The sequence below is a fragment of the Symphalangus syndactylus genome, chromosome 21 (genome assembly GCF_028878055.3).
Source record: "Symphalangus syndactylus isolate Jambi chromosome 21, NHGRI_mSymSyn1-v2.1_pri, whole genome shotgun sequence".
Lineage (NCBI taxonomy): Eukaryota > Metazoa > Chordata > Mammalia > Primates > Hylobatidae > Symphalangus > Symphalangus syndactylus.
In genome coordinates, this window is record NC_072443.2 from 47,161,932 (window position 1) to 47,188,780 (window position 26,849).

General features: G+C 48.3%; 1 protein-coding gene and 1 long non-coding RNA gene across 4 annotated transcripts in view; one reads left to right on the forward strand and one right to left on the reverse strand.

The window, feature by feature from the left end:
* The window catches only part of ADCY5 (adenylate cyclase 5), a 170,122-nt gene that overhangs the window by 61,554 nt on the left and 81,719 nt on the right, over positions 1-26,849 (reverse strand). For all 3 annotated transcript variants that reach the window (XM_055260679.2, XM_055260678.2, XM_055260681.2), the window contains exons 2-3: positions 9,322-9,471; positions 4,697-4,818 (exon numbers count right to left, since the gene is read on the reverse strand). In XM_055260679.2, coding sequence (XP_055116654.1) covers positions 4,697-4,818; positions 9,322-9,471 — 272 coding nt within the window. The remainder of the gene's footprint in view (positions 1-4,696; positions 4,819-9,321; positions 9,472-26,849) is intronic.
* Positions 5,698-17,484, forward strand: LOC129471711 (uncharacterized). Its single transcript, XR_008653693.2, has 3 exons — positions 5,698-7,816; positions 16,375-16,470; positions 17,000-17,484. It is a non-coding gene; the product is annotated as an uncharacterized lncRNA (long non-coding RNA).

The following is a 26,849-nucleotide window of genomic DNA, read 5'->3' on the forward strand; positions in this document are numbered from 1 at the left end:
ATAACAGAACAATAGAGCAGTACATTGCCTGTGAAGTCCTTGTCTTCTGGTCACTAAACCCTAGCTCCCACAAGAATGTGATAAACTCAGTTGACTAATTATTCATTGTTTAGTGTCTTCTCTAACAGAAGATGAGCTTCATGATGCCAGCGATGACATGTACTTTAATCCGTGTCACACTGCCCGCCTCTAGCTGAGTGTCCTGCAGTGTGGCTGGTGGTCCCCACTGATGAGGCAGAGGTCACACACTAGCTGAATGGATGAGTGAATGGCCATCCCATGTTACAGGTGAGGACCATCCCCATCCCATGTTACAGGTGAGGAAACTGAGGCTCCGATTAGTTGCCTTGCCCAAGTTCCCACAGCCACCAGGCGGCAGAGGTGGGTGTGGACCTGTCTCCTTAACACAGGTGCTCATCTTGGTCCCTTCCACTGACTCCTGGGCAAGGGTAAGCTGGTGATGCCAAGGTCTGTTTGCATCTACCTTTGCTGTGACCCACGTGGTATGGCGCCTTCTCTGGCTGAGAAGGCTGAGGCTGACTGAGCTCTCTCCTTCCCAGGCAGAACTCCAGGAGCTGTCCCTCCCTCCAGAACAGCCTCTGCTGGCATGTCCCAGAGGCCCTTGTCCCTCCCAGGTGTGGGGAGGGCACAGCTCCCCCAGCCCTGGCGCTATCAGCTGCAGCAAGTGCAGGTATCTGGGGTGGGAGAGGACAGGCAGGAGGGCTTGCAAGCCACTGGTGGACATCCCAGCATGGGCCCTGGCTCCAGCTGACCCGCCCTGTCAGAAAGGCTGAAACATTTCCATTTGTCACCACATGTCAGACAGGGGAGACAACTAAGTGTCTCCGGGGTCTCCAGGGGTCCCCTGGCCTCTGGCCTGCCTCTGCCCATGGCCAGTGGTGGCTCAGCACCAAAACATCCTACAGGCTCCTTGGCCAGTCCCTGGCTGCACCCCGGGGAGGTGTGTGCTGCACAACTATTCTCCTCAGGGCCAGGGGAGAATGAGGCCATGGACAGTGGTGGCCCCTGCCTGACACCCCTCCCTACCCAGGACAAACTCTTCTCCCCAAACCCCCATCAGTCTCTTCCTCTTCCTTAGATCCAGGCCCAGTCTGTCATGCTGTGGAGTTGATTTATTTTTCTTGTGGCCTTGCTCTCAGTGGGGCTAGAGAACAGCATGTCATCACCCTCTCTAAATATTACAACTTGCAGAGAATTGATGAATGTGACTCATCACCCTCCATTCTCCAACTAGAGAATCCCCAGGCCTTTCTTTGTTGATATGAGTGTGATCATAATCATAAAAATAACAGTAACAATAATAATGGCAGCTCACAATTACTGAACACTTGTTGTGTGCCAGATACTGTGCTAAGCACTTTCCCCACATTATTCCATTTACTCTTTGCAACCCTATTAAGTAGGTACTCTTCCTATCCTATTACGCAGATGAGGAAACTGAGGTTCAGAGTGGCTCAATGCTTGTAACTTGTCCTGGTCACATGGCCAGGAAACAGCAGAGTAGGGGCAATGTGCAAAACTGCTTAACCCCAGAGCCTAGGCCTAACCACTGTGCCCCGGCGGCTCTCCATGAGCCCAGCCCCAAGGGGTGTTTTTAAACTATGACGTCACCCCCCATCTCCTACTTAACCACCAACCCAAGCCAAAAGTTCAACCCCAAAACAGAGACCAGAGCAAGCACTGTGTTTCTACCAAGGGCTACAACCAGTGCTGCTGATGGAACAGGGAAAGAGGCCCCAGAGGGATATTTGCATATGATTGCTTGCAGTTGGCCTCTGATGTGTACCAGCCACCTCTGTCCCTGGCGATGTCAGAGTCAGAATCGTCTCTGTCCCCATGAAAATTATAGCATCTTGATTTTTCTCTCCTTTCATCTCTTTCCTGATTGCTGTCATTGATCCTGGCACATCCCAGACAGAAATACCCCCACTGTGGCAGGGGTCTGACATGCAGGCCACTCTGTGATTAGGGCAGTGTTCTTTTATCAACCCAAAGTCACTGCCTCCATGGGAAAGAGACAGAGGGAGGAGTCACCCCAAGGGCAGTCACCGTAGAAGAGGCCTGAGTCAGCCCCTCTGACCAAACACCCTTGCTGGAGGGGTGGGAGCCCAAGAGCCAGCACCGTGGAATGAGGAATAGGAAGATGCCGCTGAGTGGGAGAAGAGATGGTGAAGAGAGGGCAAGGAACTGGGCCGAGGTGCAGGGGTGGCCGGTGAGCCAGCTGTGTTGGCCGAGGCAGGCTGGGAACCTGTGCTGGAGGTGCCAGACTGCTTCTGAGCAGCAAATTTTCTGGATTTCCTTTTGTTCCACTGAATGAGTGAAACCTGCACAAAGCTCTGCGGAGCTGAGAGCAATCAAGGAAAGCATCTTTGTCCACGCTGTACCGGGGACAATGCCTGGGCCAGTGAGGTGGTGAAGACAGGACCAGGAGAGAAAATTCCAGAAGGGGGAGCTCAGTGGCTTCGCTCATATATGTTGGGACCACTTGGTGGGCTACCCCTTCCCACTTTGAACTTGAGCCTGTGGGATCTGTTCTAATAGGAAAGTCTGTTTCCTCACATGTCCTAAGGGGGAGACCCCTGGATTTTAGAACTGCCATCAGACAGAAAACGCCCCTTGTGGCTCCTCAGTCACAGAGAGAGACAGACAGACAGACAGACACACACACACACACACACACGCAGGAAATCAAATCTCTCTCCTGCCTCTCCTCCGAGTCTCCTGTTAGCCTGAGGGCTCCCCAGACCTCCTTCCCAGATTCCTCGGACACACTCCTTTCTCCCAGGCATGTAAAAACATCTGTCCAGTAGTCAGGCTGGGTAAAAACTAGTATCAGAAAGCATTCCGGGGTATTTCTCCCACTTAACCAACGACAGGATCTTGGACAAGTTACTTCATCTCTGTGCCTCAGTTTTCTCTCCTGTAAAATGGAGATAATCACAGTACAGCCCTCTTCTTTGCTGTGGGGATTAAGTGAGTAGATGAACACACGTAGGGCGGTGGCTGGTTCAGGCAAGCTCTGCGTAGGTGTGAGCTCTCACTGCTAGCGATCTTTCCACCATGGGAGGGCCAAGGTGGGTGGGAGAAGCAGCAGGGAAACAGCACATCTGCACTGCCTGAAGGGCTCAAGCCCAGAAGTCCAGCCACCAACTCCGCTTCCCTGAGCTGGGCTCAGCTGCAACCCCCTCAGGTCCCTCCCGGATGTGGAGATTCAGCCAGGGGCAGCCTTCTTCCTGGGAGACCAAGGTGACTGCTGCCTACACTGTCCCTACCTGACAGAGAAGCATGGGGGGTTGGGAGACCCCCAAAACTGGGGGCCAATGTGTTATGCAGATACATGTCTCTCCCAAAGGCTTAGGGTCTCAGTTTTGAGAGACAGACGGAAGACATGCAGTCAGAATCCACAGTCTCGAAACCCAGGGCAGACTTGGGAACCGGGCAGTTCTCACTCTGCCTGAAGAAAACAGTGCTTCCCTCATCCCTACTGCTGTCAGCCTCATCTTCTCTCTCTCTCTCTCTCTTTCTCTCTCTCTCTCTGTGTGTGTGTGTGTATGAGAGAGAGATAATTTGCACTATTTCACTTAATCCCTTTCTTGAAAACTCAGGCCAAGCCTCCAAAGAGTCCTCTTTACACCAACCTTAGAGGACTCGTGAGTCCTAGGGAAACTTGCCTGGAGAGAAGGAACTCTCCGGAAGGCAAACACAGCAGCTCCTTTTCTGGGCATATGGGAGGATTATCGGGCTCTCCAGGAAGCCATGCTGGATGAAGGCCACTGTATCGCTTCGTGTCCCCGTGGAACTCATAAGCATATTTTGCACTCTATTAATCTACATCTGTTTGCACGTCCCTGCTGTCAGCAGCTTCTGTCTAGGGAGGCGGCAAACACGCAGTGAAAGGAGCGTGGGCTCTGGAGCGGCCACTTGGGTGCAGCCTGGCTGTACCACTGCTGGCTGGGGAACCTTGAGCCCTTGAGTCTTTTAATCTAGAATGCGTTCCCCACCCTTTTTTCTTTCTCCATGACTGGCTTTTTAAAGAGTACACAATGTAGACTGTCCCACGTTCTGGATTTGTCCAGTGGTTTCTTGGTGATGTTTTTTTTTCTTTAAACTTTTTATTACAGAAAATTTCAAATAGAGTATATATGAAGTAAATAGCATACATGACCCATCTATCAACTGGGTGTGCTGATAAAGGTAGCTGGCTTGCAGTGCTGTCAGGAGGACTGGTGATAAGGTGGGCAGAGCCTGGCCCAGTGCCTGGCACGCACTGGCTTAGGAGGCATGGAAGCTGCCAGATGGTGGTGAAGATGAGATGATGGTGGTGACATTCGGGTCCCAGTCTATGCTTTCCACCTCTCTTGGTAGGCTAGGAGCTCTTAACCAAAGCGGGTGGTGTTGCTTCCTCCTTTCTCCTCCTCCTGTTTTTATTCTCTCCCTGCAGCCTCACTATCCCCCCCTCTCTCCACTCCCCCAAAAAGTTACATGGGACACCATGAGAATTCACTCACTTAACAGACCTGGAGGGGTGGGGCTGGCATGCTCTAGATGACACACTCTCCAAAGTCACCAAGCCACCCTGTCGGGCTGTGCCCACTTGAAAGGAGGGAAGTGGGATGTCTCCATGGTGGTCCAGCTCTCCCTCCCTTCCCTCCTCCTCCCGCAGCTTCACCCATACCTCACGTTGTCATGTTTCTGGATGTAAATCTTATGGAACATCATATCCTCCTGCTTGGCGTTGATGTCTGCTTTCATCTCCATGGCAACATGACGGGGAAGGACAGACAGCAGGAGCCGTTCCTGCGGAGGGAAGCACATGCTTTCATCACCGCGCCTTCCACCTGCCTGGCAAGTGCTCGCTCCTCCACACCTGTGCCCCTGCCTGAGGGCCCTGGAAAACCTCTCAGGCTCTCCCAGGACTCCTGGGCTAACAGTGTGTGTGTGTGCGCGCGCGCGCGTGCGTCTGTGTGTGTGTCTGTGCATGTGTGTGTACGTGTGTGCAGGCTACCTGTCCCCCATCTCCCCTCCCCGGGACACCAGCTAATCCAATCCCTCCGCCTCCCTCGCCACGTTTCTTGGGCAAAAGCGCCCCTGGTGAACATGTGAGTACTGAGCATCTCGGGTTAGAATCCTGGATGTCACCTGAGACTCTGTGTGACCTTGGGCAAATTACTGAACTTCTCTGAGCCTCAGGTTGCTCATCTGTAAAATGGGGATGGAGTTGTTGAGAGCATTAAATGAGATCCACTCCATCTGTTATCAAATATTTATTGAGCACCTACCATGTGCCAGGCACTATTCTGGGGACCAACTGAGTTAACACCAGGAGTGAGACAGGCAAGGTTCCTCCTTCAGAAAGCTTCTGGTGTCATGGGGGTCTGGGGCGCCACTATGGGGGCACTGAGCAGGGACACCTGATCTCCACTGGAGCAGTCAGAGAGGGCTTCCTGGAGACTGGAAGGATGGGGTGGGGAGGAGGTGCTCTAGTTCTACCTGGGTACAGTGGCCCAGGAGAGTGGGAAAGCAAACTGACTCAGAGAAACCATGTCACAACCAGCGGCAGGGGAGGTGGGAGAGAAGCAAGCGGAGGGGCAGGCCACATCACGGAGGCTCACGTCAGCCTGTTATGGAGTCTGGACTATGCTCTCTTTCTGAGCTCCTCTCCCGGGCCTGCCCTGCTCCAAGATGCCCAGCTGCCTCCCTGCCAGGCTCCCCGTCAGGCTGGTGCACATCATTCGCTCATCCCCAGCCTTTCATTTTGGCTGCCTCCAGCCCTCATTCTCCTGCCCTTCACTCCGCACCAGATGCTAGAGTCACCCTCCCATATGGCCCTGAGATTCTTCTGCTTCTATGTCATCTCTGCTTCCTCTCCCTCCACCTGGCCCCAAACATGGCATGTCCCACCTCTGTCCTCGCCCCATTCACACCTGCACTCTGGGAGTAAGTCCATGGCCAAGGTTCCCACTACAGAGGTGACTGTTATCAGCCACTTCCCACATCCCTACCTCCCGTCCATGGCTTGCTAGCCTCCAGCTGCCCACCCAGATGTCTTGCCACCACCACCCTGACATCACACCCAAACCACACTCGCTTTCCCACATTGTCATTCCCCAATCGCTTTTCTTTCAATTTCCCTGCCTTTGCCTGGGACAGCCCCATTCTGCTGCACCAGTGTCAAGACCCTGCCCACGTAAGTGGCTTTTGCTTTTCAGATCTTTCCCTCTGACACTCATTCCTTTCCCCTCAGCCCAGGTCCTGTCCAGCACTGATGAAGTCCTGCTCATCTGGAAACAGCTCTCGCATTTGTCCTTTCTGTTCTGTGCCTTCCTCCACTGCCCATATGCAGTTCTCACCTGGCTCTTGGATTCTGGTTTCAACACCCTGGACAGACAGCCTCCCTCTGCCCTCCCTGACGCCTGCACAGCCCCGATCTCTCTGAAACACTATCTGTGCTCAACACCTCCACAGGTTTTCTAGTTTCACCAGCCACATCACATATGGGTTCTTTCAGACCCACTGAACTCACTCTTCCTTATTTTCCACTGCAAATCAAAGCCCATGTCCCCCTACCCCCTTGCTATGCCTCGTGCTTGCCTGGCCCGCTCCTATCACCCCCAGACTGGCTGCTGCTCCTGTCCTTGCTGAAGCACCCTCTCCACCCCAACCTCAGCCTGTCGCCGCCCAGGCCACCTTCGGGGCCAGATTGGATGACCGGGGAAGCCTCCAGATCACTTTCCTTATCTCCAAGCTTGCTGCCTCTGGTCCATCCTCCCCACTGCAAGCAAGCAACTGCTTTTCCTAAAATACGCCAGACCATGTCGCCTTCTAAGCCTTCTGACGCTGCGGAGATCAGCCCACGCCCACAGCCTGGCCTGGAGGTTTCCATGACCTGACTCCTCCCTGACCTTCCACCTGCTGTCCCAGCAGCACTGAAATGAAATCCACACTCCACTCCAGATAGAGCAGAACACAGAGGCCCCCATGCTTCCTGGGGTCTTTCTTGCTGTTGTGCACAAGCTCCTCAGCTGGCCTCACCCTCCTTCTCTGCTGCTCCTCACCCTCCTTCAGGGTCTCCCTTTTCCCAGGAGGAGGTCCAATTCTGGCTGCTGGCATCCCCTCCCCACTCGCTGGAACCCCACATCAGTGGCCTGTTAACTGTGTTTGAGGAGAGGCCACCTTGGGGACTGGAGCTGCGTCTTGTCCAGTGCCACAGCCCAGAGCCTTATGCTGGAGAAGCTGACACATTAGTGAAGGGCAGTGTTCTCTGTGGGTCTGTCTGGTCTCTCCAAGCAGCAGGAAACACGACCACCAAAGGCCAACTCTCAGTAAATAGTTACTGGTGACAGAAATAGGAATTAAAAGACAATGTGGGATGACTGGGAGAGACTGCTACAAACCGTTTGGCTTCATGAGAGGCCCTCCTACATTTACAACCACCTCTGGGGCTGAGGGCCAGGAGGGGTGGGCAGGGGGCCGCTGGGGAACAATTCTGAGCCCACTCATCACAGGGCAACTAGAAGCTTCCCCCAGGGAGCCCCAGCAGCTCTTTCTGCACGCCTTGCTGGCTATGGCCAGCTAAGAAGCACCTGTCTGCAGAAAGCTTCCCCTCCTCAGCACATTGGCTCCGAATATGGAATGGCAAAAATATTTTCTCCCCTAAATCCCGTGGATTTGGTGGAATGTCCAGACTGGCCTGGGCCAGAGCAAGGAAGCTGTGGCAAGCTGTAAAATGGTAATTCCCCTCGAGAAGTGAGAGGCGCAGCCCCAAAAATGGAAGAAGGAGGTATCCTGATCTCAGGTGAGAGATGCTGAGGCCTGGAATGGGGATGATGTGGGGCTTTTCAGGAATGCTGAGGCCTGGGGGTGAGTGTGGTGCAGTGTGCCAGAGGTGAGGTACATGTGTTAATAAAGGGCAGTGGGAGGACCCCAGGGACACTGCCAGCAAGGGCTTCCTTCAAGATGCTGGACCAGAAGCTCAGACAGGGCCAGAGTGAATGGGGAGAGCCAGGCCAGGGACTGGTCAGCGTAAGTGGAGACCTGACAAGACATGGCGACCACCGAGGCAGCGCTGGAAGGGAAGTGGGGACAGATGGGGAATGAGGGGCCTGGAGAGGTACTAGAGCTTTGCCCGCTCGTTTGGCTGTCTGGATGTCACCAGCCATGTCACTGTGACTCACTTAGAATGCAACCAGATGGCATCAAGGATTCTGGTAAAACATTCTGCACTCAGGGTGGCCACAGTATGTGTCCCATGCCAGCCTGGAGCCATGAGTGACCACTGCCATCTTGGCCATTTCTCCACGTCCCCCACACTCAAAGACAGACCTTCCATGTTCGTATCAGCCATGGGGGCTGACGCAGCATGCGGCACTCAGGTGAGCTCCACTGATGCTTGCTGAGGGTCTGGGGAGATGGTAATCTAAGAGGGGAGGGAGGGAAGGCCTCCAGTTTGGAGCAACCTTATCTCATAGGAGCCAGTGGGAGCCCCACCGCCCTGCAGACCCGCCCACTCTCTCCCCTAGGCCACACAGCCCCCCAGGCCTCCCGTGTGGGAGCCATGACTCCGAGTCACCAGACCCCTACCTGATTCACACACAGGAGAGGAGACAGTGGGGATCCAGACCTGGAATCCAAACAGGACTCCACCCCAAAGAGGGAAGGGCTGGACCCCTGATGTGGCCCTCAGCCCTGCTCCCACCCCACCCAAGAGTGGTGTACACAGGGCAGGTCCCTCTTTGCACCAGGAATCTGTGGCCCTGGGAACAGGCTGCCTTCCCTGACCCAGGCAAGTCTAGGAAGAGATGGGACTTTCTTCCTTCTCTGAACCACCAAACCCCAGAACTCAGAGAGGAATAACCAGGTGTGGGGTGTTTCAGGGGATGACAGCTCCTGTCTCCTCTTCTTCTCCCTCATCCCTCCCCTGCGGAGCACCTTAATCCCAGTTAGGAATGCTGGCTTCTCTCCTTACTCCAACACAAGGGAGGTGCAGTGTGGGGAGGGAGTGGGAGCAGTGTGGGGAGGGAGAGAGGGACCCTCTTGCTGCTGGGCTTGTTTGCAAACCACAGGGACGCCACATGGCTATGGGCACCTGGCCTTGGGCACGGGCAGGGTAGAGCTCCCTTCCCACAGGGCCTGGAATGCTGGACTCTCTCCAGGGGAAACATTCCCCATGGGTTGGGCCCCTCCCGGGGAGTGGGGCTGGCAGCCATAATGAGCACTGCCTGCCCCAGGCCAGGCGCTCAGCTGAGGTACATCTCAGGTCTCGACTCCTTCCCACTGCGCAAGGGCAGGGGCCTCACTCACCTGCTGCTGGTTCTCCCGCTGAGAGTGGAGCCGCGCCTGGATGCACTCTCGGGTCTCCTGGAAAGCCTGTCTCTGGGAGACCTCAGCCGGATAGTGGGTGCAGACACCCACGATGTTGGTGCAGGAGAAAATGAGAACATTGGAGACAAGCTGCAGAGGGAGAGAGGAGCACACCGAGCTCAGATCCTGACCTTCCTGGCCCCAAAGTGTGGAGCCCTCAGCCCCTGTCTCAGCAAACTCACACCTGGCGCTAGCAAACAAATGCTGAGGGCATCCCACACGCGGCCAACCACTGTGAGCAGCCGAGCATAATGGATCGGGCTCTCTGATGTCCTCAAAGCCAGAAGTTTGGCTGGCCTGTCATGCGGTATGTCCTCTGAAGACACTGAATCACCTAATAATCATACTAAACATGCTTATAGTACCAGAAATTAAAAGGCTACATGTACTGTGACAGAGCTGTGTGTGTGCTGGGGGCAGGAGGGCCACCGCAAGGAAGGTGCCACAAGGGTGCTGGGATTTCACTTTTGAAAGTGTGACAGAGTCCAGCACAGGACAAGGGGCCACCCTCCCCCAGAGATCAGCTCCGACGAATCAAGTCTTCTCGAATCCCCTCAGGTCCCCAGCACTGTGCTAAACGCACTAGGAAACAAAAGGGCAAGGTTGGCCAGTCGGGGTCCGTGGCCACAGTGGGCCTCCACTCCTTCCTCCCTAGGCTTCTGGTCTTTCTGTTGCCAGCTCTCTGACAACCACCGCACCAGCCGGCCAGTGCCTACCATCTCCCCGGCTCCCCAACAACTGAGATGTGTGTGTGTGGAAAAATACCACCGACCCTCCAAGTCAGCAGAGTCAAAGCTGGAATTCTTTTGAAGGGAATACTTACTGAAAAGCTAAGGGAAAACGAAACACAATACAACACGACATGGAAAGCAAGGTTATAAGGTACATTCAGCTCCCAGCGAGTGATGTGTAGGCAAAATTTCTCTTGGCAGGTAGAGCTCCTGGATATCTGAGTACATGGGTCCTGTTGTCCTTGACTTGGGGCCACATGGAACAGAGCCACACAATGATGCTCCGGCTCCTAGGCTGTGGGGGCTTTGAACTGCACCTCAGTTACTCCCACCAAAAGCTTCCTTAGTCCCAGCTCCAGAAGAGGAGCCCAGGTCAGCCGCTGCACCTTCTGCTGTGGCTCCTTCAGCCCTCAGGAGGCCTGTGTTAGTCCCAAGTCCTGGGGTAAGGAAGGCACTTGGCCATTTGGATTCCAAAGAGTCTTGCTGTGGGACGTCGGCTGCCTGGCAGTGGCCCCAGCAGATGACTCCTACGCTCTTCTCTAGGGGCCTCTTGGCTCTCGACTCAGGTCTGCTTTCTACCAGAAGGCTTTGCCCACCACAGCTTTGAGATGGTCCTGCCCTTGCTGTTTGCTGAATGTGGTACCATCTTTCCCTGGAGACATCCCATGGTGTGTGTGCCCCAGTCCATGAAAAGACTTTCTCTTTCCCATTTCAGGCTCTTACTCCCTGCTGGTTGAAGAATGCCCTGAGCTCCCCATGTGTCTCCTGGATGTACCTTCCAGGAAGGGGCAAGTTCAGATTTCCAGCTCCATTGCCTCAGCCAACTACTGTTGCTGACTCATAACTCCCATATCCTTCCACCCCAACCCTGTCTACACTAGAATCCCATTGCGTCATTTTATGTAAACACATGGCATAGGAAAAGCCAACCTATTTATCATAAGGAAAGAAGATCCCTGCTCTTCAGAAACTTACAATCTACTTGAAGAGTGTTATAGATGGAATGTTTGTGTCCCCCAAAAGGACTGCTGAACCAAAGAATGGCTGGATGAGCCCACAGCTTCTGGAAGATTCATCAGAGGCAAGAGTGCAGGAATGGGAGACGGGTCCAGATGCTGCCACAGAAGCCCAAAGCATGAGGGAACAAAGACCTGCGTGTGGCTGGGAGCCATTCAGGGCAGAGCTGACTCAGAAGGAAGAGCCCCTAAGACCAGGGAGAAGAAAGTCCAGGAAGAAATAGACCATGGCCTGAAGTAGTAACCAATGCTGTGATTATGAAGTCAGACCCCAAAAACAGGCCTCTGGGAAGTCACTGGGAACCACTGGGAGAGGATAAGGAGGAAGGGATGAGGAAGTGGAGGCTGAGGGGTAGGCCACAGGGAATTCTGAAGGATGATCTAGTTAGAGGAGATCTGTGTGAAAAGAGAGGAAGTTCTCGGTGATAAAAACAGGAGTGAGACAGGAGAAACTGGGAAGAAGAAGATGAGGAGCTAGCCCCAGACAGGCTAGTGCATCATGAAAATACTATACAACATGACCAAATGGGCTTAATCCCAGGAATGAAGGCTGATTCAACTTCAAAAAGCAAACAATGTAATTTCCATATTAATAGACTAAAATTTAAAAACCATATGATCATTTCAACAGTTTCTAAAACATCATTTGGCAAAATGCAACATACATTAATAATTTTTAAACTTACCAACTTAGGAATAGAAAGGAAGTCCCTTAATTTGTTCAATAGCATATACAGAAATCTACAGCTAGATTATATCAAACTTAATGGTAAAAGACTGAATGCTTTCCCCAAGACCAGCAACAGAGCCAGGTTGTTCCCTCTTGTCACTCCTATTCAACACCACACCGGAGGTCCTAGCCTATGCAATCAGACAAGAGAAGGAAACAAAAGACACACAGATTAGAAAGGAAGAAATAAAACTGTCTCTATTTGCAGATGACATGATTGTCTATATAGAAGAACCTCAAAAAATTTAAAAAACTACCAGAATTAATATGCAAGTTGAGAAGAGTCATAGGATACAAGATCAATATACAAAAAGCAACCTACTTTTATATCTGAGTAAATACCAATTGGAAGTAAAATTTTTAAAGGTATAGTTGGCTCTCTGTATCTACAGGTTTTGCATCTGTAGGTTCAACCAACCTTGGATCAAAACCCTCCGATTTGGCAACTGTACATAGTTTCCACCCATGGCTGGTTGAATCTGTGGATGCAGAACCCACAAATACAGAGGGCCAACTGTACTATGACATTTTATATAAGGGACTTATATAAGCATCCGAGGATTCTGATATCCCCAGGGGGGTCCCGGAACCAATGCCCTGTGAATACGGAGGGCTGAGTGCACCATTTAAATAGCAACAGAAACCATGAAATACTTAAGTAGAAATCTAAAAAAAAAAAACTAACAAAAAATCTAAAATTGGTCTTTATCTAAGATCTGTTCACTGAAAGCTATGAAACACTGATGAGAGAAATTTTAAAAGACTTTAATAAATGGAGAGAGATACCATGTACAGAAAAACACCATGTTCCGATGTCAATTTTCCCCAAATTGATACACAGATGCAACACAATCACAATCAAAGCAATAAAAATAGCCAAAATAGTTTTGAAAAAGATTGCCAATGAAGTTAGCAGACTCATACTACTCAATTTCAAGACTTACTATAAAGCTACAGTAATTAAGACAATGTAGTACTAGCATAAGGGTAGAAATATAGATATATGGAATAGAATTTAAGAGTCTAGAAATAAGCCTTTATATTTTTAACAAGGGTACCAAGACAATTCAGTAGGAGAAGAGCAGTCTTTTCAACAAGTAATCTGGGAAAACTGGATATCTACATGCAAAAGAATGAAGCTGGACTCCTTACCTCTTACTATACACAAAAATTCACTCGAAGTGAATCAGAGACCCAAATATGAGAACTATAGATATAAAACCCTTAGAAGAAAACATAGGGATAAATCTTTATAACCTTGGATTAGGCCATGATTTCTTATATATCACACCAAACATACAAATAATAAAAGAAAAAAATAAACTGAACTTCATCAAAATTTTAAAACTTTTTGTGCTTCAAAGGGCACCATCAAGAATGTGAAAATACAACCCACGGAATGGGGAAAATATTTGCAAATCATATTCCACACCTTTAGTTTTGACAAATGTATAAAGGCAACTACATGAAAGGAGTCTTTTAAAAAATTGTGCTAGATCTTCACTTGTATGTCAGTAAGTAAAAAAAAATGGTGCTAAAACAATTAAATATTCATATGATAAAAACAAACCTCACAAAACATACAAAATTAACTCAAAATGGTTCAGAGGCCTAACTGCAGAAGCTATCATACAAATGTTTAAAACAATGAGACACTACTACACACTATTAGAAGGCTGAAGTTAAATTAGATTAAAAATGGAAAGAAAAGAAGAAAGAATGAAATCACAAGTACTGGTGAGAATGCACAACAACTGAGCTCATACTTTCCTGGTCAAAATGAGAAATGGTCCAGCCACTTTGGAAAACAGTTCAGCAATTTCTCATCAAGTTAAATATGCACTTGCCCTATGACCCAGCAACCTCACTCTTAGGTATTTTTTTCAAATGAAATGAAAAGTTATGTTCACACAAAAATCTCTGCATAAATACTCAGCTATAAAAAGAAACAAATCACTGATACGTACAACATGGATGCGTCTCAAATCTATTATGCTAAAATGAAGGAAGCCAGATTCAAAAGCCTACAAACTATGATTCCATTTAAATGTGGGCAAAACTGTGGGCACTGCACATAGATCAGTGGTTGCCAGGGAGCAGTGGGTAGGACTGACAAAAAAGGGGCAGCACAGGTAAATCTTTTGGGGTGATGGGACTGTCCTGTATCTTGATTGTGTTAGCAATTACACATCTGTATGCATTTGTTACACCTGCAGAACAATGCACTAAAAAAGTGAATTTACTGTATGTAAATTATACCTTAATTTAAAAAAAAAAAAAAGGGCAGGGGTCATATCCAGAAGACTAAGAGAGAAAATGTAAGCAGATGGCTGGACAGAGAAAGAGTGGCCTTCCCTCTTTCTGAGGCCAGAAAGAGAGGCCAGAGTCTATTTTGAGACATGACCCCCAAAGTAATTATCAAGTGTCTGCTGCAGCATCTCTGTACTAATCCTCCGGGTCTCTCCTGCTGTAATCTGACTCCTCCTATAGCCAGAAGGCCAATGGCAACAGACAGTGCAAATCCAGGTAAAAAGATGCGTGGTAACCCAATACCCGTCCAAATGGCTTTGCTAAGCTTAGTGTGCCTTGGTGTTCATCTCTCTTTCACTAAACACAAAATCAGGCAGGCAGAAAGAGGGTGCTGTGGTTTGAGGGTGGGGTCTTGAGCAAGGCTATTGGAAAGGGGGATTTCAGCAAGTTGGACCTGAAAGTGAAGAAGAGATTAATAGCTGCCTCACACACACACACTCACACCATCTGCCAAAAAAGCAGGAATCTGGGCACCAGGTCTTAAAGGGTGCTAAGGTTCCTGTGCAGATGCTCCAGTTATGAATAGCGAGGAGGTATCGGTAAAATCTGATGGAATTCTGCTTACACACAGAGGGAGTCTAAAGTTTAAAAATGATCCCACACCTTGGGGACAAGGAAGGTATGTCCAAATGCTGTCAGGCTCTCTTCTCCACTCAAACAGTGATCAAATAACGAGCCCCTTCTTGCACCCCCTTAAAGACAGGCAAAGTAAAAGTAAGTATAAACCCTGTCCTTGTGTAAAGGACCTAATTAGTAAATAATAACAGATATCAGTCACTGCTGAGGCTTCACAACAGCAGGTAAACAGGGCCTAATTAAGGGTTTATTGGTTTTCCCTGTGCTGGCCTCATGGGACACATCTAACCACATGGAACGTGTGTGTGTGTGTGTGTGTGTGTGTGTGTGTGAAGGGAGTTAGTGGTATGGGGGAGCATGTGACATATACCCACATTACACCAAGTGGAGTGAAATGGAGACCCAACAATACAGCAGACTGCAACCCTGGAGTAGCCTCAGCATCTGCTTTGAAACAAGCGGCCGGATGTGGTGGCTCACACCTGGAATCCCAGCACTTTGGGAGGCTGAGGTGGGAATATCACTTGAGTCCGGAATTCAAGACCAGCCCAGACAACATAGTGATATCCCATCTCTACAAAAAATAAAAATAAAACACATAAAAATTCACCAGCTAGTCCCAGCTACTTGGGAGGCTGAGGCAGGAGGATCCCTTGAGCCCAGGAGGTAGAGGTTGCAGTGCGCTATGACCATACCACTGCACTCTAGCCTGGACAACAAAGCGAGACTCTGACTCCAAAACAACAACAAGAAAAAGTTTAAAACAAGCCCTGCAGATGGATGGGGTCCGAGTGGACAAGGTCCAGGGGGGTCCCAGGACCACACCAGGAGAGACCCCACTAGAGGGGGAATGTTTGGAATTCTATTCTCAGAGTCAAAACCAAGGGGAGATGCCTATGAATATTTAATACTTCTAAAACGCCAGCACTTCTGAAACCCAATCTCTGGCTGCCCACAGGCTGCAGGTTTGATTTGAGCCAAGAGTGGGAAGTTTACAGTGCTTGGTTTGTGCAGTGTCTCCTTGGGAAGAAACCCCAGCCACTGGCCTCAGGCACTGTGATCGTTTCTGCCTCTCCTCTCTGAGTTTTCAGGGGGCTCCATGGGCCCACTGCAATAGGCTTGCTACTGGATAATCCTGGGAAAGGTGCAAGGCAAAGGGGAATGAGAAATGCATGGTTTTGGAGTAGAAGGAAATGAGTTGGAGACTAGGGTTGAGGAAGACCCCTGCTCAATTTGCTTTTATGCGGTTCCTGTTCCCGATAAGTCAGCTTGCCCCTTGCAGTACGGTTCACAGGTGAATGGTGGTGGCTGTGGTGGGAATCAGAACTTCCTGGGGAGCCAGATTTAGTGATGGGGCAGGGAGCAGGATGTTCAGTTAAATTTGAATTACAGACAAACAACACGTACATCTTTTAGTATAAGTAGGTTCCAGGCAATATTTGGGACCTACTTATACTAAAAAAAAAAAAAAAATTATTCATTGTTTATCTGAAATTCAAATATAATTGAGTGACCCATATTTTACTGGGCAACGCTACCAGGGGTTCTTTTCAAACCACACCTGCCCTCCCCTGGTCGTGACAACCCTCTCCCCAAGCTCCTGCCCACTCTTCCCTACTCCCTCTTCCAGATCTTCCTCCACTTGTGAGGACAGAGTAGACAGACTGCAGCATTTTCCCTGTGCATCAGAGTCTGCAATCACCCCGATGAAGTGCAAGCCGAAGAGGTGAGATCTGATTTTCCAAATCCACCCAAAGACCACAAGAGGCTGGACCACCTCAGGGATGCTGGGGGCAGAGAACCAGCTCCCCCTGCTCTGGGCAGTAGAAAAGGAAGAGAGGCCCTCTCCTGCAAGGTGTCCCCTGGCCCCGGCTCTAAAGACAGGCACAACTCCTTTCTGTTCTAGTCCTTTGTCGGTTTACAAACACATAAAACTAACAATGAAATGAGTCCCAAATAAAAGAAGCTGACATCCTGGCAAGACTTACTTCCTCCTACACTGGATTTCATTTGTCTTACACAGTGGTGGTGGGAAGCTCAGGGAACCTCGGTGGAACCCCATTAAGATATAATATAAAATAATTCAAGGAAGAATAATCTTAAATTATATACTCTTAGAAGGCATATCGGCATGGTTCCTTGTACACGGCACCATGCTCAATTAGGTGCTTAATTTTTTTTTTAACTATTACATATTTTTAACTGTTTTTCTAATCATACTGAGCGACACCTCTACAATTTTTCCTTTCACAAAGAATCAAGATTGCTGTTATGTGTTTTTGGTCATCAAAGCTGCACTATCTCTGCTTGGGGGCTTTTGTGACGAGGTCCTCTTTCAAGGAGGTGGCCACTTCTATACCACTGGCTCTGGACAAACATCATCAAGCCCATCTCTCTGCTCACTAGGGTCCTGCCCAGACAACATCCCCCTTCTCCTCTCCTTTCCAGCTAGGATCTAGCTGCTCTGGGATTGTCACTCTCCCTTGCTCTGGAACTCCCCCTCAAGAGCTTAGGATGCCTCCTGAGGGGCCTCCAGCCTCTGTGAACACCATTCTCTATGCCAGAGATCCTCGAATGGTACCCTTAACTTCATGACATCTTCCTACTCAAAAACCCGCCAGGACTCTCCATTACCAGTAAGATAAAGCCCAAACTCCTGTGCCGGCATTAACGCCCTCTAAGTCTTATCACAGACCACATTCCCTGTCTCATGCCTACCCCAGCTACTCACTGTGTCTGAAAAAAACCAATCTATAATACGATTCTAAAGTGTAATGTTTATTTAATACAACTTTAATGTTACTAAAATTAGAGCATGAAATATTGACAAATCAACAATTAGCATCTGCTTAATACATTTTAAGGAAAAACAAAATAGACTAGAATGTGAAGAAAGACAAGTATCTAGGAATGACTGGGTACAGCAATATATAGTCTGCAAAACACTTTCTCACATATAGTTCATTTCACCCTCATCAAATCCCTGTAAGATAAGCAAGTTAGGCAGCATTATCCCCCTCTGCCAATGAGGAAACTGAGGCCCGAGGCAGGGGTCCTGCCTTGGATTACACAGCAAGGAAGCTGCAGAACTGGGATCACAGCCATCTCTTTCTGAGCTCACAGCTCATCCTACTCTACTGTACTAAGCTGTTATTTATCCCAACCTAATTTAGATCTAGTTTTGTTTTATTCTATTTAATAAAGAGACACTCAACTTTCTCTCACCCTTGTCCCAGGCGCCCCAGGCCTTCTTCATAGTTCCTGGTCACATAAAGTACTGCTGATTAGGACCTACTCCCAGCCACTGCCAGATTCGATGAATGTCCTCTGGGGGCACGCTCTCCAGGGAACTCATGGCTATGGGTGAGAAAGTCCCACCTGTCTCACAAAGCCAAGTCTTACTCTAGCGTAGCTTCCCTTAATTATTTTTTATGGAGATACAATTCACATACCATAAAATGCACTGTTTTAAAATGCAAAATTCAGTGTGTTTAGTGTATTCACAAGGCTGTGCAACCATCACTACCAACCCCAGGACATTTTCAACATCCCCAAAAGAAACCCCATGCCCATTAGTCACTGCCTATTCCCCACCCCACCCTCCCCCAGCTCCTGGCAACCATGAACCTACTTTCCACCCCTGTGGATTTGCCTATTCTGGACACTTCATATAAATGGAAGTGAACAATAGGTGGCCTCCTGTGTCTGGCTTTTCTCGCTTAGCATATTTTCAAGGTTCGTCCATGTGGTAGCACACACAGGCTAAGAATCCTTTACCTGAAATGCTAGGGACCAGAAGTGTTTCATATTTTGGATTTTTTCAGATTCTGGAATACTTGCATATACATAATGAGATATCTTGGAGATGGGACACAAGTCTAAACATGAAATTCATTTATGTTTCATAAACACCTTCTACATGTAGCCTAAAGGTAATTTTATACAATATTTTAAAATAATTTTGTGCATGAAACAAAGTTTGTGTTAAGTACTTATGTGTGGAATTTTCCACTGTGGTGTCAGGTCAGAGCTCAAAATGTTTCAGATTTTAGAGCATTTTGGATTTCAAATTTTTAGATTCAGGATGCTCTCTACCTATATCAGTATTTTGTTCCTTTTAAAGCTAAATAATATTCCACAGCACAGACCTACCATATATTGTTTATCCACCATCAGGTATAGACATTTGAATTCTGTCCAGCTTTTGGCTATTATGAATAATGTTGCTGTAATGAACATTCATGTACAAGTTTTTACAGGGATATATTCTGTTTTCTTGGGGATATATCTAGGAGCGGAATTGCTGGGTCACATGGCAACCTATGTTATTGAGGAACTGCCCAACTGCTTTCCAATCATCTGCACCACCTTACATCCCCACCAACATTGCATGGGGTTTCCAATGTCTCCACATGCCCTGCCAACACTTATTTTGTTATCTTTTTCATGATAGTCATCCCAGCAGGAGTGAGGATGGTATCTTATTGTGGTTTTAATGCCCTTAAATTTGTAAAGTAAATAGCAACAATTACAAGGGAGAGAATGTCTTCTATAACTTGCACAGCTGTGCCTTTAGAGAGAAGTGGCCACATTGTACATTTTATTTTTTGTTATTTTTAATCACTTATTCCTAGGAAGACCCCACGCTTTGCACAACCAGAGAGAAATAACAGCTTTCATGTAATCGTGCTTACATGAACAAGACAAACACTGATTGAGTGCCCAGCACTGGGAAACCATGCTGCTGGCCACCTTGCCCTCTACGACTCCAGACCTGGTGGGGAAGTCAGACAAGGCATGGAAGTGGTTGGGAGGACATAAACTCTGCAGGCTCTACAACCTCTATCCTCTATCCTCAAGTTAATTTCATAAACAACCTCTATCCTCTATCCTCAAGTTAATTTCATAAACATTCAGTTCGCAAAGAATATGCTAGAGGAAATACCCTTAATATACAAAGTATTTTGCCAATTAACAATAAATGGCTAGAATTTAACAACAAAAAAAGGCTGGGCACTGTGGCTCATGCCTATAATCCCAGCACTTTGGGAGGCTGAGGTGTGTGGATCATGAGATCAGGAGTTTGAGACCAGCCTGGCCAACGTGGTGAAACCCTGTTTCTACTAAAAACACAAAAAATTAGCTGGGCGTGGTGGTGCGCACCTGTAATCCCAGCTACTCGGGAGGCTGAGGCAGGAGGATCACCTGAACCCAGGAGGCAGATGTTGCAGTGAGCCAAGATCGCACCATTGCACTCCAGCCCGGGCAACAGAGCAAGATTCCTTCTTGAAAAAAAAAAAAAAGGAATTGAAGAACAAAAAAAAAAAAAAAAGGGTAATGTGGATGAATAAGCTATTCAAAGTAAAAATACAAATGGCTTACAAATGTGTGATATCAAAAGATGTGAACCCTCACTAGTAAGCAAAGAAATAACAATAAAAGCAGTATTTTGCCTATAAAATAGCAAAGCTTTCTTTTCATAGTAATAATGTTGGCAAGAATGCAATGGAATAGGCGCCCTCCTACATTATCAGTGGCAATGCAAATTGGCATAACCTTTCTGGAAACCAACTTGGCAATATGTATGAAGAGCTTTCCAAATATTCATACCCTTTGACCCAATAAGTTAGTCCCCTCCCAGGAACCTATGCCACAGAAACCTCAGTAGCTTGAACAGGGCTTTATGTCCGAGGATGATTACAAAATTTAACAATTAGGAACAGCTAAATGTTGAAAAACTAGAGAACAGTTAAATAAATTATGGTGCTCTCACCAGGCGCAGTGGCTCACGCCTGTAATCCCATCACTTTCGGAGGCCAAGGAAGAAGGATCACTTGAGGCCAGGAATTTGAGACCAACTTGGGCAACATAGTGAGATCCCATCTCTACAAAGAAATAAAAAATTAGCCGGGCATGGTGGCATGCATCTGTAGTCCCAGCTACTTGGGAGGCTGAGGTAGGAAGATCACTTGAACCTAGGAAGTCAAGGCTGCTGTGAGCCACGATTACGCCACTGAACTCCAGCCTGGGTGACAGAACAAGACTCTGCATTAAGATGAAATAAAATAAAACTTTGGTGCTCAATACCCTGGAATATCTCAAAGCCTTTAAAATGTCTTATTTAAATAACATTCAACATTGTGGGAAATTTTCAAAAATACAATGTCAAGTGGGGGAAAAAAAGAATATGAAATTGCATATACCTCATGATCCCAATTTTTCACATGTATACATTTCAAAATGTTAACAGTGATGGCATATCTCTCGGTGGTGGGATGATAAGTGCTTTTTTACTTTTTTTCTTTATACCAATGAATACTCTCCAATGTTTCTATTGTATATATTACTCTAAAAAGAAATACTGATAAACTTATATAAAGAAAGAAAAAAATACATGTTTGTGCTGTGAGCACGGCTGGCTGAAGAATCTTCTCTTCTGACAGAAGAGATAAAATGAGAATGAAAATGCCTGTAAAACCAGAGAGAATAAGTTAAATGGGAAAAGAGATTCAAAATAGAAAAAGGAATCATGTCTGGGCAGTGGGGACTAGGACCCTTCCTGGAGAAGTGTCTGCAGATGGGGAGGACCTGGCCAGCGGACATCCCAGTGGAGGGGCATACAGGTGATGCAAACAGCATCAATATGGATGAGGCAGAGGAAGAAGAGTCCAGGGCTGCACTGGGAACACCAGGTAGTCACTGCTGACCAGAAGCAAGCAGAGGACTGGCCAGAGATGAGACAAGTGGGTTCATGGCCAGATCATGAAAGAATTTTTTCTATGTCAGAGTAAGGAGCCAGCACATAATCTAGGAGGCATTAAAAACTCTTGATGGCTGCATTTACAAAAATAAAAAGTATATTCATTGCCCAAATTATAAAATATATATTCGTTATGGAACACTTCAAAATCATAGAAAAGGAAAAAGAAATCAATTATCACCCAAAGACAACCAGTATTAACGTTTCTATTTATTCCTTTTACTTCCTTTTTTTAAAAATCTATTTATGGCTTTTTGTTTTTGCTTTCATAGAACTGTGATCTTACTGTTTACATAATTTGGTATCCTGTGTTTTTCTTTTCTTTTTTTTTTTGAGACGGAGTCTTGCTCTGTTGCCCAGGCTGGAATGCAGTGGCGAGATCTCGGCTCACTGCAAACTCTGCCTCCTGGGTTCAAGTAATTCTCCTGTGTCAGCCTCCCGAGTAGCTGGGATTACAGGCGCCCACCACCATGCCCAGCTAATTTTTGTATTTTTAGTAGAAACGAGGTTTGTATATTTAGTAGAGATGGGGTTTCACCCTGTTGGCCAGGCTGGTCTTGAACTCCTGACCTCAGGTGATCCACTTGCCTTGGCCTCCCAAAATGCTGGGATTACAGGCGTGAGCCACCGTGCCTGGCCTTCACTTAATATTGTAACGTTAGCATGTTCCCCCGTTATTACAACTTCTAATGCTGCCAGCTTTCAAAAGGGAAATGTGATCACAGCAGAACTTTGGGTAGATTAAATTGACAGCTGGAAAGGAGGCAGTGAAGAGGAAGATGCTAGAAGTAGAGAGACTAAAAAAGGGCTGTGGAAATAGCACAGACGAGAAGGACCAGGGGCCTGGGAGAGGCTGGAGCTCTATGAAGGGAAAGCAGAGTGGCCCCCAAGCAAGGCATCTGCAAGGAGTATTTGAGCCTGGGTGATGTATCTATGGGAAGAAGAGAGCTTTGGTTCCTAATCTACTTAGGGAGGTCCAGGAGGAGCTGGCTTTGGGGTGAGTGGGTTATGAGTAATAAAGTGTCACAAAAGCTAAATGCAAGAGTAGGAAAGTCAACAGAATCAGGTGTTGTGGAAGAGGCTGAAAAGAGATGCATGAGTAGACTGGGTAGAGCAGGAGTTGAGTTGTAAGGGGTTAAGTCATGAGATCATGGGGGGTGGTGAATGAAGGTGACTCTGGATGTTTGGCAGTGAAGGGAGGGCGAGTGGGTCATAGCTTGAATGAATACGGCATGGAGGTTAGGAAACTTGATTTATCCAGAGGCAGAGGGAGGGGAGGGGCCAAAGAGGTAAATGAGGGCAGCACTGTACTTCCCTGCAGAACTGAGCTGTCCACCAGGGGCGCCACTAACCACACGTGGCTAGGAACATTTGCAGTGTGGCTGGTCTGAAGTGAGGGGTGTTGTAAATATGAAACACACTGGAGTCTGAAATTATTTTTTATTCATTACATGATAAAATGATATTCTGGATATATTGGGTAAATAAAATATATTATTTTAATTACTTTTACCCACGGGTTAGTTTTGTTTTTACTTTTTGGCCCACTGGAATAACTGGAAGGATATATGTGGCTCTCAATATATTTCTGTTGGACAGCACTGCTGTTGTACAAAGAGGAGGCAGGACAGGAGACAGGACAAAGGGGAGGCAGGGCAAAGGGGAGGCAGGACCTGGAGCATAGTGGATGAGGGACAGATCCCAGGTTACCTGCAGAATATCAAACTGCTGAGCACTTGGTGGCCCACCTTAGGCCCACAGAGTGATCTGCCTCCTTACTTCCCCTGAGGGGGTCATTCCCAAAGGCTCAGATTCATTTGCCAAGCTCAGGGCCGATTTCAGATGGTACACCCAGCACAGCCACTCTCTGTGGCTTTCAGAAACATGAGCTGTGGTGACAGAAAAGGGAAGGGGGGCTGGAGGTGAGGCCCAAGGGATATGGAGGTATATGACAGGGGCTCAGGTATGATGACTGAGGTATCTGGGACAGTCTAAAGAAGGGTATCTGACTGAAAATTCACTTATCTTACACACCACGAAACTTGGGACTTGGGGAGAATATACGAATTTAAAAGCATGGGGAGGAGGGGATCCTCAAGAGCAATGAATGAACATCTAGAGGCAGCACAGTGTGGAGAAAGGCCTGGGAACTTAGGTGTGAGTTCTCAGCCTGGATCTGCAAACTACAAACATGTGGCTCTGGGCAAGTCACCTTTCCTCTGGGAACTTCCGCTTCCTCATCCATAAAAGTGAGAGGCAGTGGGTGATGGCCAAGGTCTTTGCCACCTGGGACAGTCCATGGAGCAGCCACAGCCTGGGCCTCCGGCTGCTCAAGCAGGGACAATTTGCATTCCCCTCTAAATGGAGATGCTACTTAGAACGACTTTCAGAGAAATCCCTGATTTCAAACCTTCTGCCTTCCGTTCTCCTGCAATGCAACGGAATGCTCAGCATTGCAGCATATAAGCTACAGCTTTAAGAAGGCCTGTCATACCTGGAAGTCGTACAAAAGTCCCCCATCCAACCGTGCTAGATCCATGCCGAATCCCAGAGGAAGCCGGAGTCCTTCAGAATCTATGCCAGGCACCGGCCCCCACCTCATCCCCGGACCAGGCGTGGGAATCACACATACAAAGCAGCAGAGAAAGGCAGACACATTCCCATACAAACCAAGGACATGAGTTGGGGCGGGAGGACAAAGAGAGGCTGGTATGGAGGGAGTACCTTGCAAAGGTTTTCCAGGGAAGCTGATGAATGCTTCGCCCACCCACAAACTGCTTCTCCTGCAGTTCTCTGACCTCTGGGATAAGGAGACGTTTGCTTTGTGGCCTGGCAAGAAGTTTTGTGGGCTAGAAGTTTATTTATCCTCCAAGTGCAATCAAGTTGCTCTCTTCCAAAAATCTCATCTTGGAGAGTAATTATCCCCACTCCCCCAAGCTCTCCCACCCTCAGCTTCCTCCTCCTCTCCCGGAATATCAGACAAACCTTCATTGTTTCCCGTGAGTAGTGGTGACAGCTGAGGGTGGTGCCAGCCATGTAGGTGGAGGGAGGGGGCTGACAAAAGGCTGGAGTCAGATTCAGGGGCGGGAAGAAGGAGCCCACCTGAACTCGGAGTTCTGGTTCCCACCCTACACAGGTGAAGTGCAGCTTCCCCTGTGCCTTCCCCCATCCCCTAGCCTGATCCACTCATGCCCACAACTCCTCCCTCTTTCCATTCCTCACCTCTGGGGCTCATTTTAGGTCAGCAGAATCCAGAAGAAAAAAAAAAACACTAAAGAGAAAATGAAACCGCCACCAAGTGCTTACCTAACCTCCAACTGAGTGCGGAACCTAGACGGGGCCATGTCTTCTGTGGGACAGGCCTGGGCCCTACCCAGCACTACACAGGCTACCCTGTGGGGATGGAGGGGACCATGGGCACCTCAGCAGGGATCCAGGGGCCCCAGAGATTGCCTGGGGGAGAGAGGCAGGAAGATACAGTGAGAGAGGAGTGCTACACTGGGAGTCAGGAGCCCCAGAGGCCAGTCTTGTGACTTGGAGCCAGTCATGCAACCTACAGGAATCTGAATGCGCTCATCTCTATAATGGAGCTAATGACAACTGCTAATAAGACACCAATGCTAACACTGTACAGGTGTAAACCAACACAGGCTGGGACTAACAATGCCATTAGAGATCTGGAGGGCTGAGAAGTAGATGGGAGGCCAGGCATGGTGGCTCACGCCTGTAATCTCAGCACTTTGGGAGGCTGAGGCGGGTGGGTCACTTGAGGTCAGGAGTTCGAGACCAGCCTGGCCAACATGGCAAAACCCTGTCTCTACTCAAAATACAAAAAATTAGCTGGGCATGGCGGTGTGCACCTGTAATCCCAGCTACTTGGGAGGCTGAGACAGGAGAATCGCTTGAACCCAGGAGGCGGAACTTGGGAGTGAGCCAAGATTGCACCACTGCACTCCAGGCTGGGCGACAGAGTGAGACTCTGTCTCAAAAAAAATTAGCTGGACATGATGGCACATGGCTGTAGTTTCAGCTACTCAAGAGTCTGAGGTGGGAGGATCGCTTCAACCCAGGAGACAGAGATTGCAGTGAATTTAGATGGTGCCACTGCACCCCAGCGTGGGTGACAGAGCAAGACTCTGTCTCAAAAAAAAGGTAGATAGGAGCTAGGCCTCCTCTGCTCACTATTGTGTCCCTATTATCCAGGGCAGAGGCTGACACACAGCAGGCCACAATAAATTCTTGTTAAATGAATACATGGATGAAAAAATTGAAGGCTTCAGGGTACCTTTAAGGCCTTGAATATTCCAACTCACAAGAGAAGACAGTCCCAGACCCCCAGTTGCCTCTGATGGTGAGCATCAAACACAAGGTGGGAGATGGGCTACAGGGTCTCTGCTATGGTTTTGAATGTACCCCGAAATTTAATGTGTTGGGAACTTAATCCTCAAATTCATAGGCCAATTGGAGGTGGGGCCTCTGGAAAGTAATAAGGATTAAAGTCATCAGGGTGGGGCCCCCGTGATGAAACTGGTGGCTTTATAAGAAGAGGAGGGGAGACCTGAGCTAGCACACACACATATGCTCTGTTTCGCTATGTGATGCTTCCCACCACATCATGATGAACAAGAAGGCCCTCACCAGGTGCTGTCACCATGCTCTTGGGCTTCCCAGTCTGCAGAACCATGAGCTAAATAAACCTCTATTCTTTATAAGTTAACCAGCCTGTGGTGTTCAGTTACAGCAACAGAAAATGAACTAAGACAATCCTTACCTGCAGGAATGCCCAGGCCCACATCAGAATTAAATGAAAGATGAGTGTGGTACTAACTGCCATGGCCACTAAGCATTTGGAGATGGTTTCTATCAGGGAGATGAGACATGAAACAAGTCTGTGTGTCCCTGTGAGTATCTGGGAACTGGGAGAGCTGGCCTGAAGTATTGGAGAGTCCCTTATTTGCTGGCTGACCTTGAGCATATCACTAGGAAATCCCCAGAAGAGATTGAGTCTATAGGAGAAATGAGCTAATGTGCAAATGAGTCTCTTGGAAAGGCCTGGTGAAAAGCAAGAGGCCTGGACTGCTGTAGTGCAGCCCTTCTCCTCACAGGCTGGGCCAGCTCAACAAACTCCTCTGTTCTCTGGGTCCTATGAGGTTTCTTTCTATGTAAAATGGGAGAACGTGACCAAACAGCTCTCAGCTGCTTCCCAAGAGCACTGACATCCTGAGGACGCTGGGGAGTCTTATCTGTGATGTGATTCAGCCTCCCAGAAAGAAACCAGGAGATTCTGCCCTGGTCTCCACTCTCTCCTGGCTGTGCTGCTAACAAGGGGGTAGGAAGGGTGACCA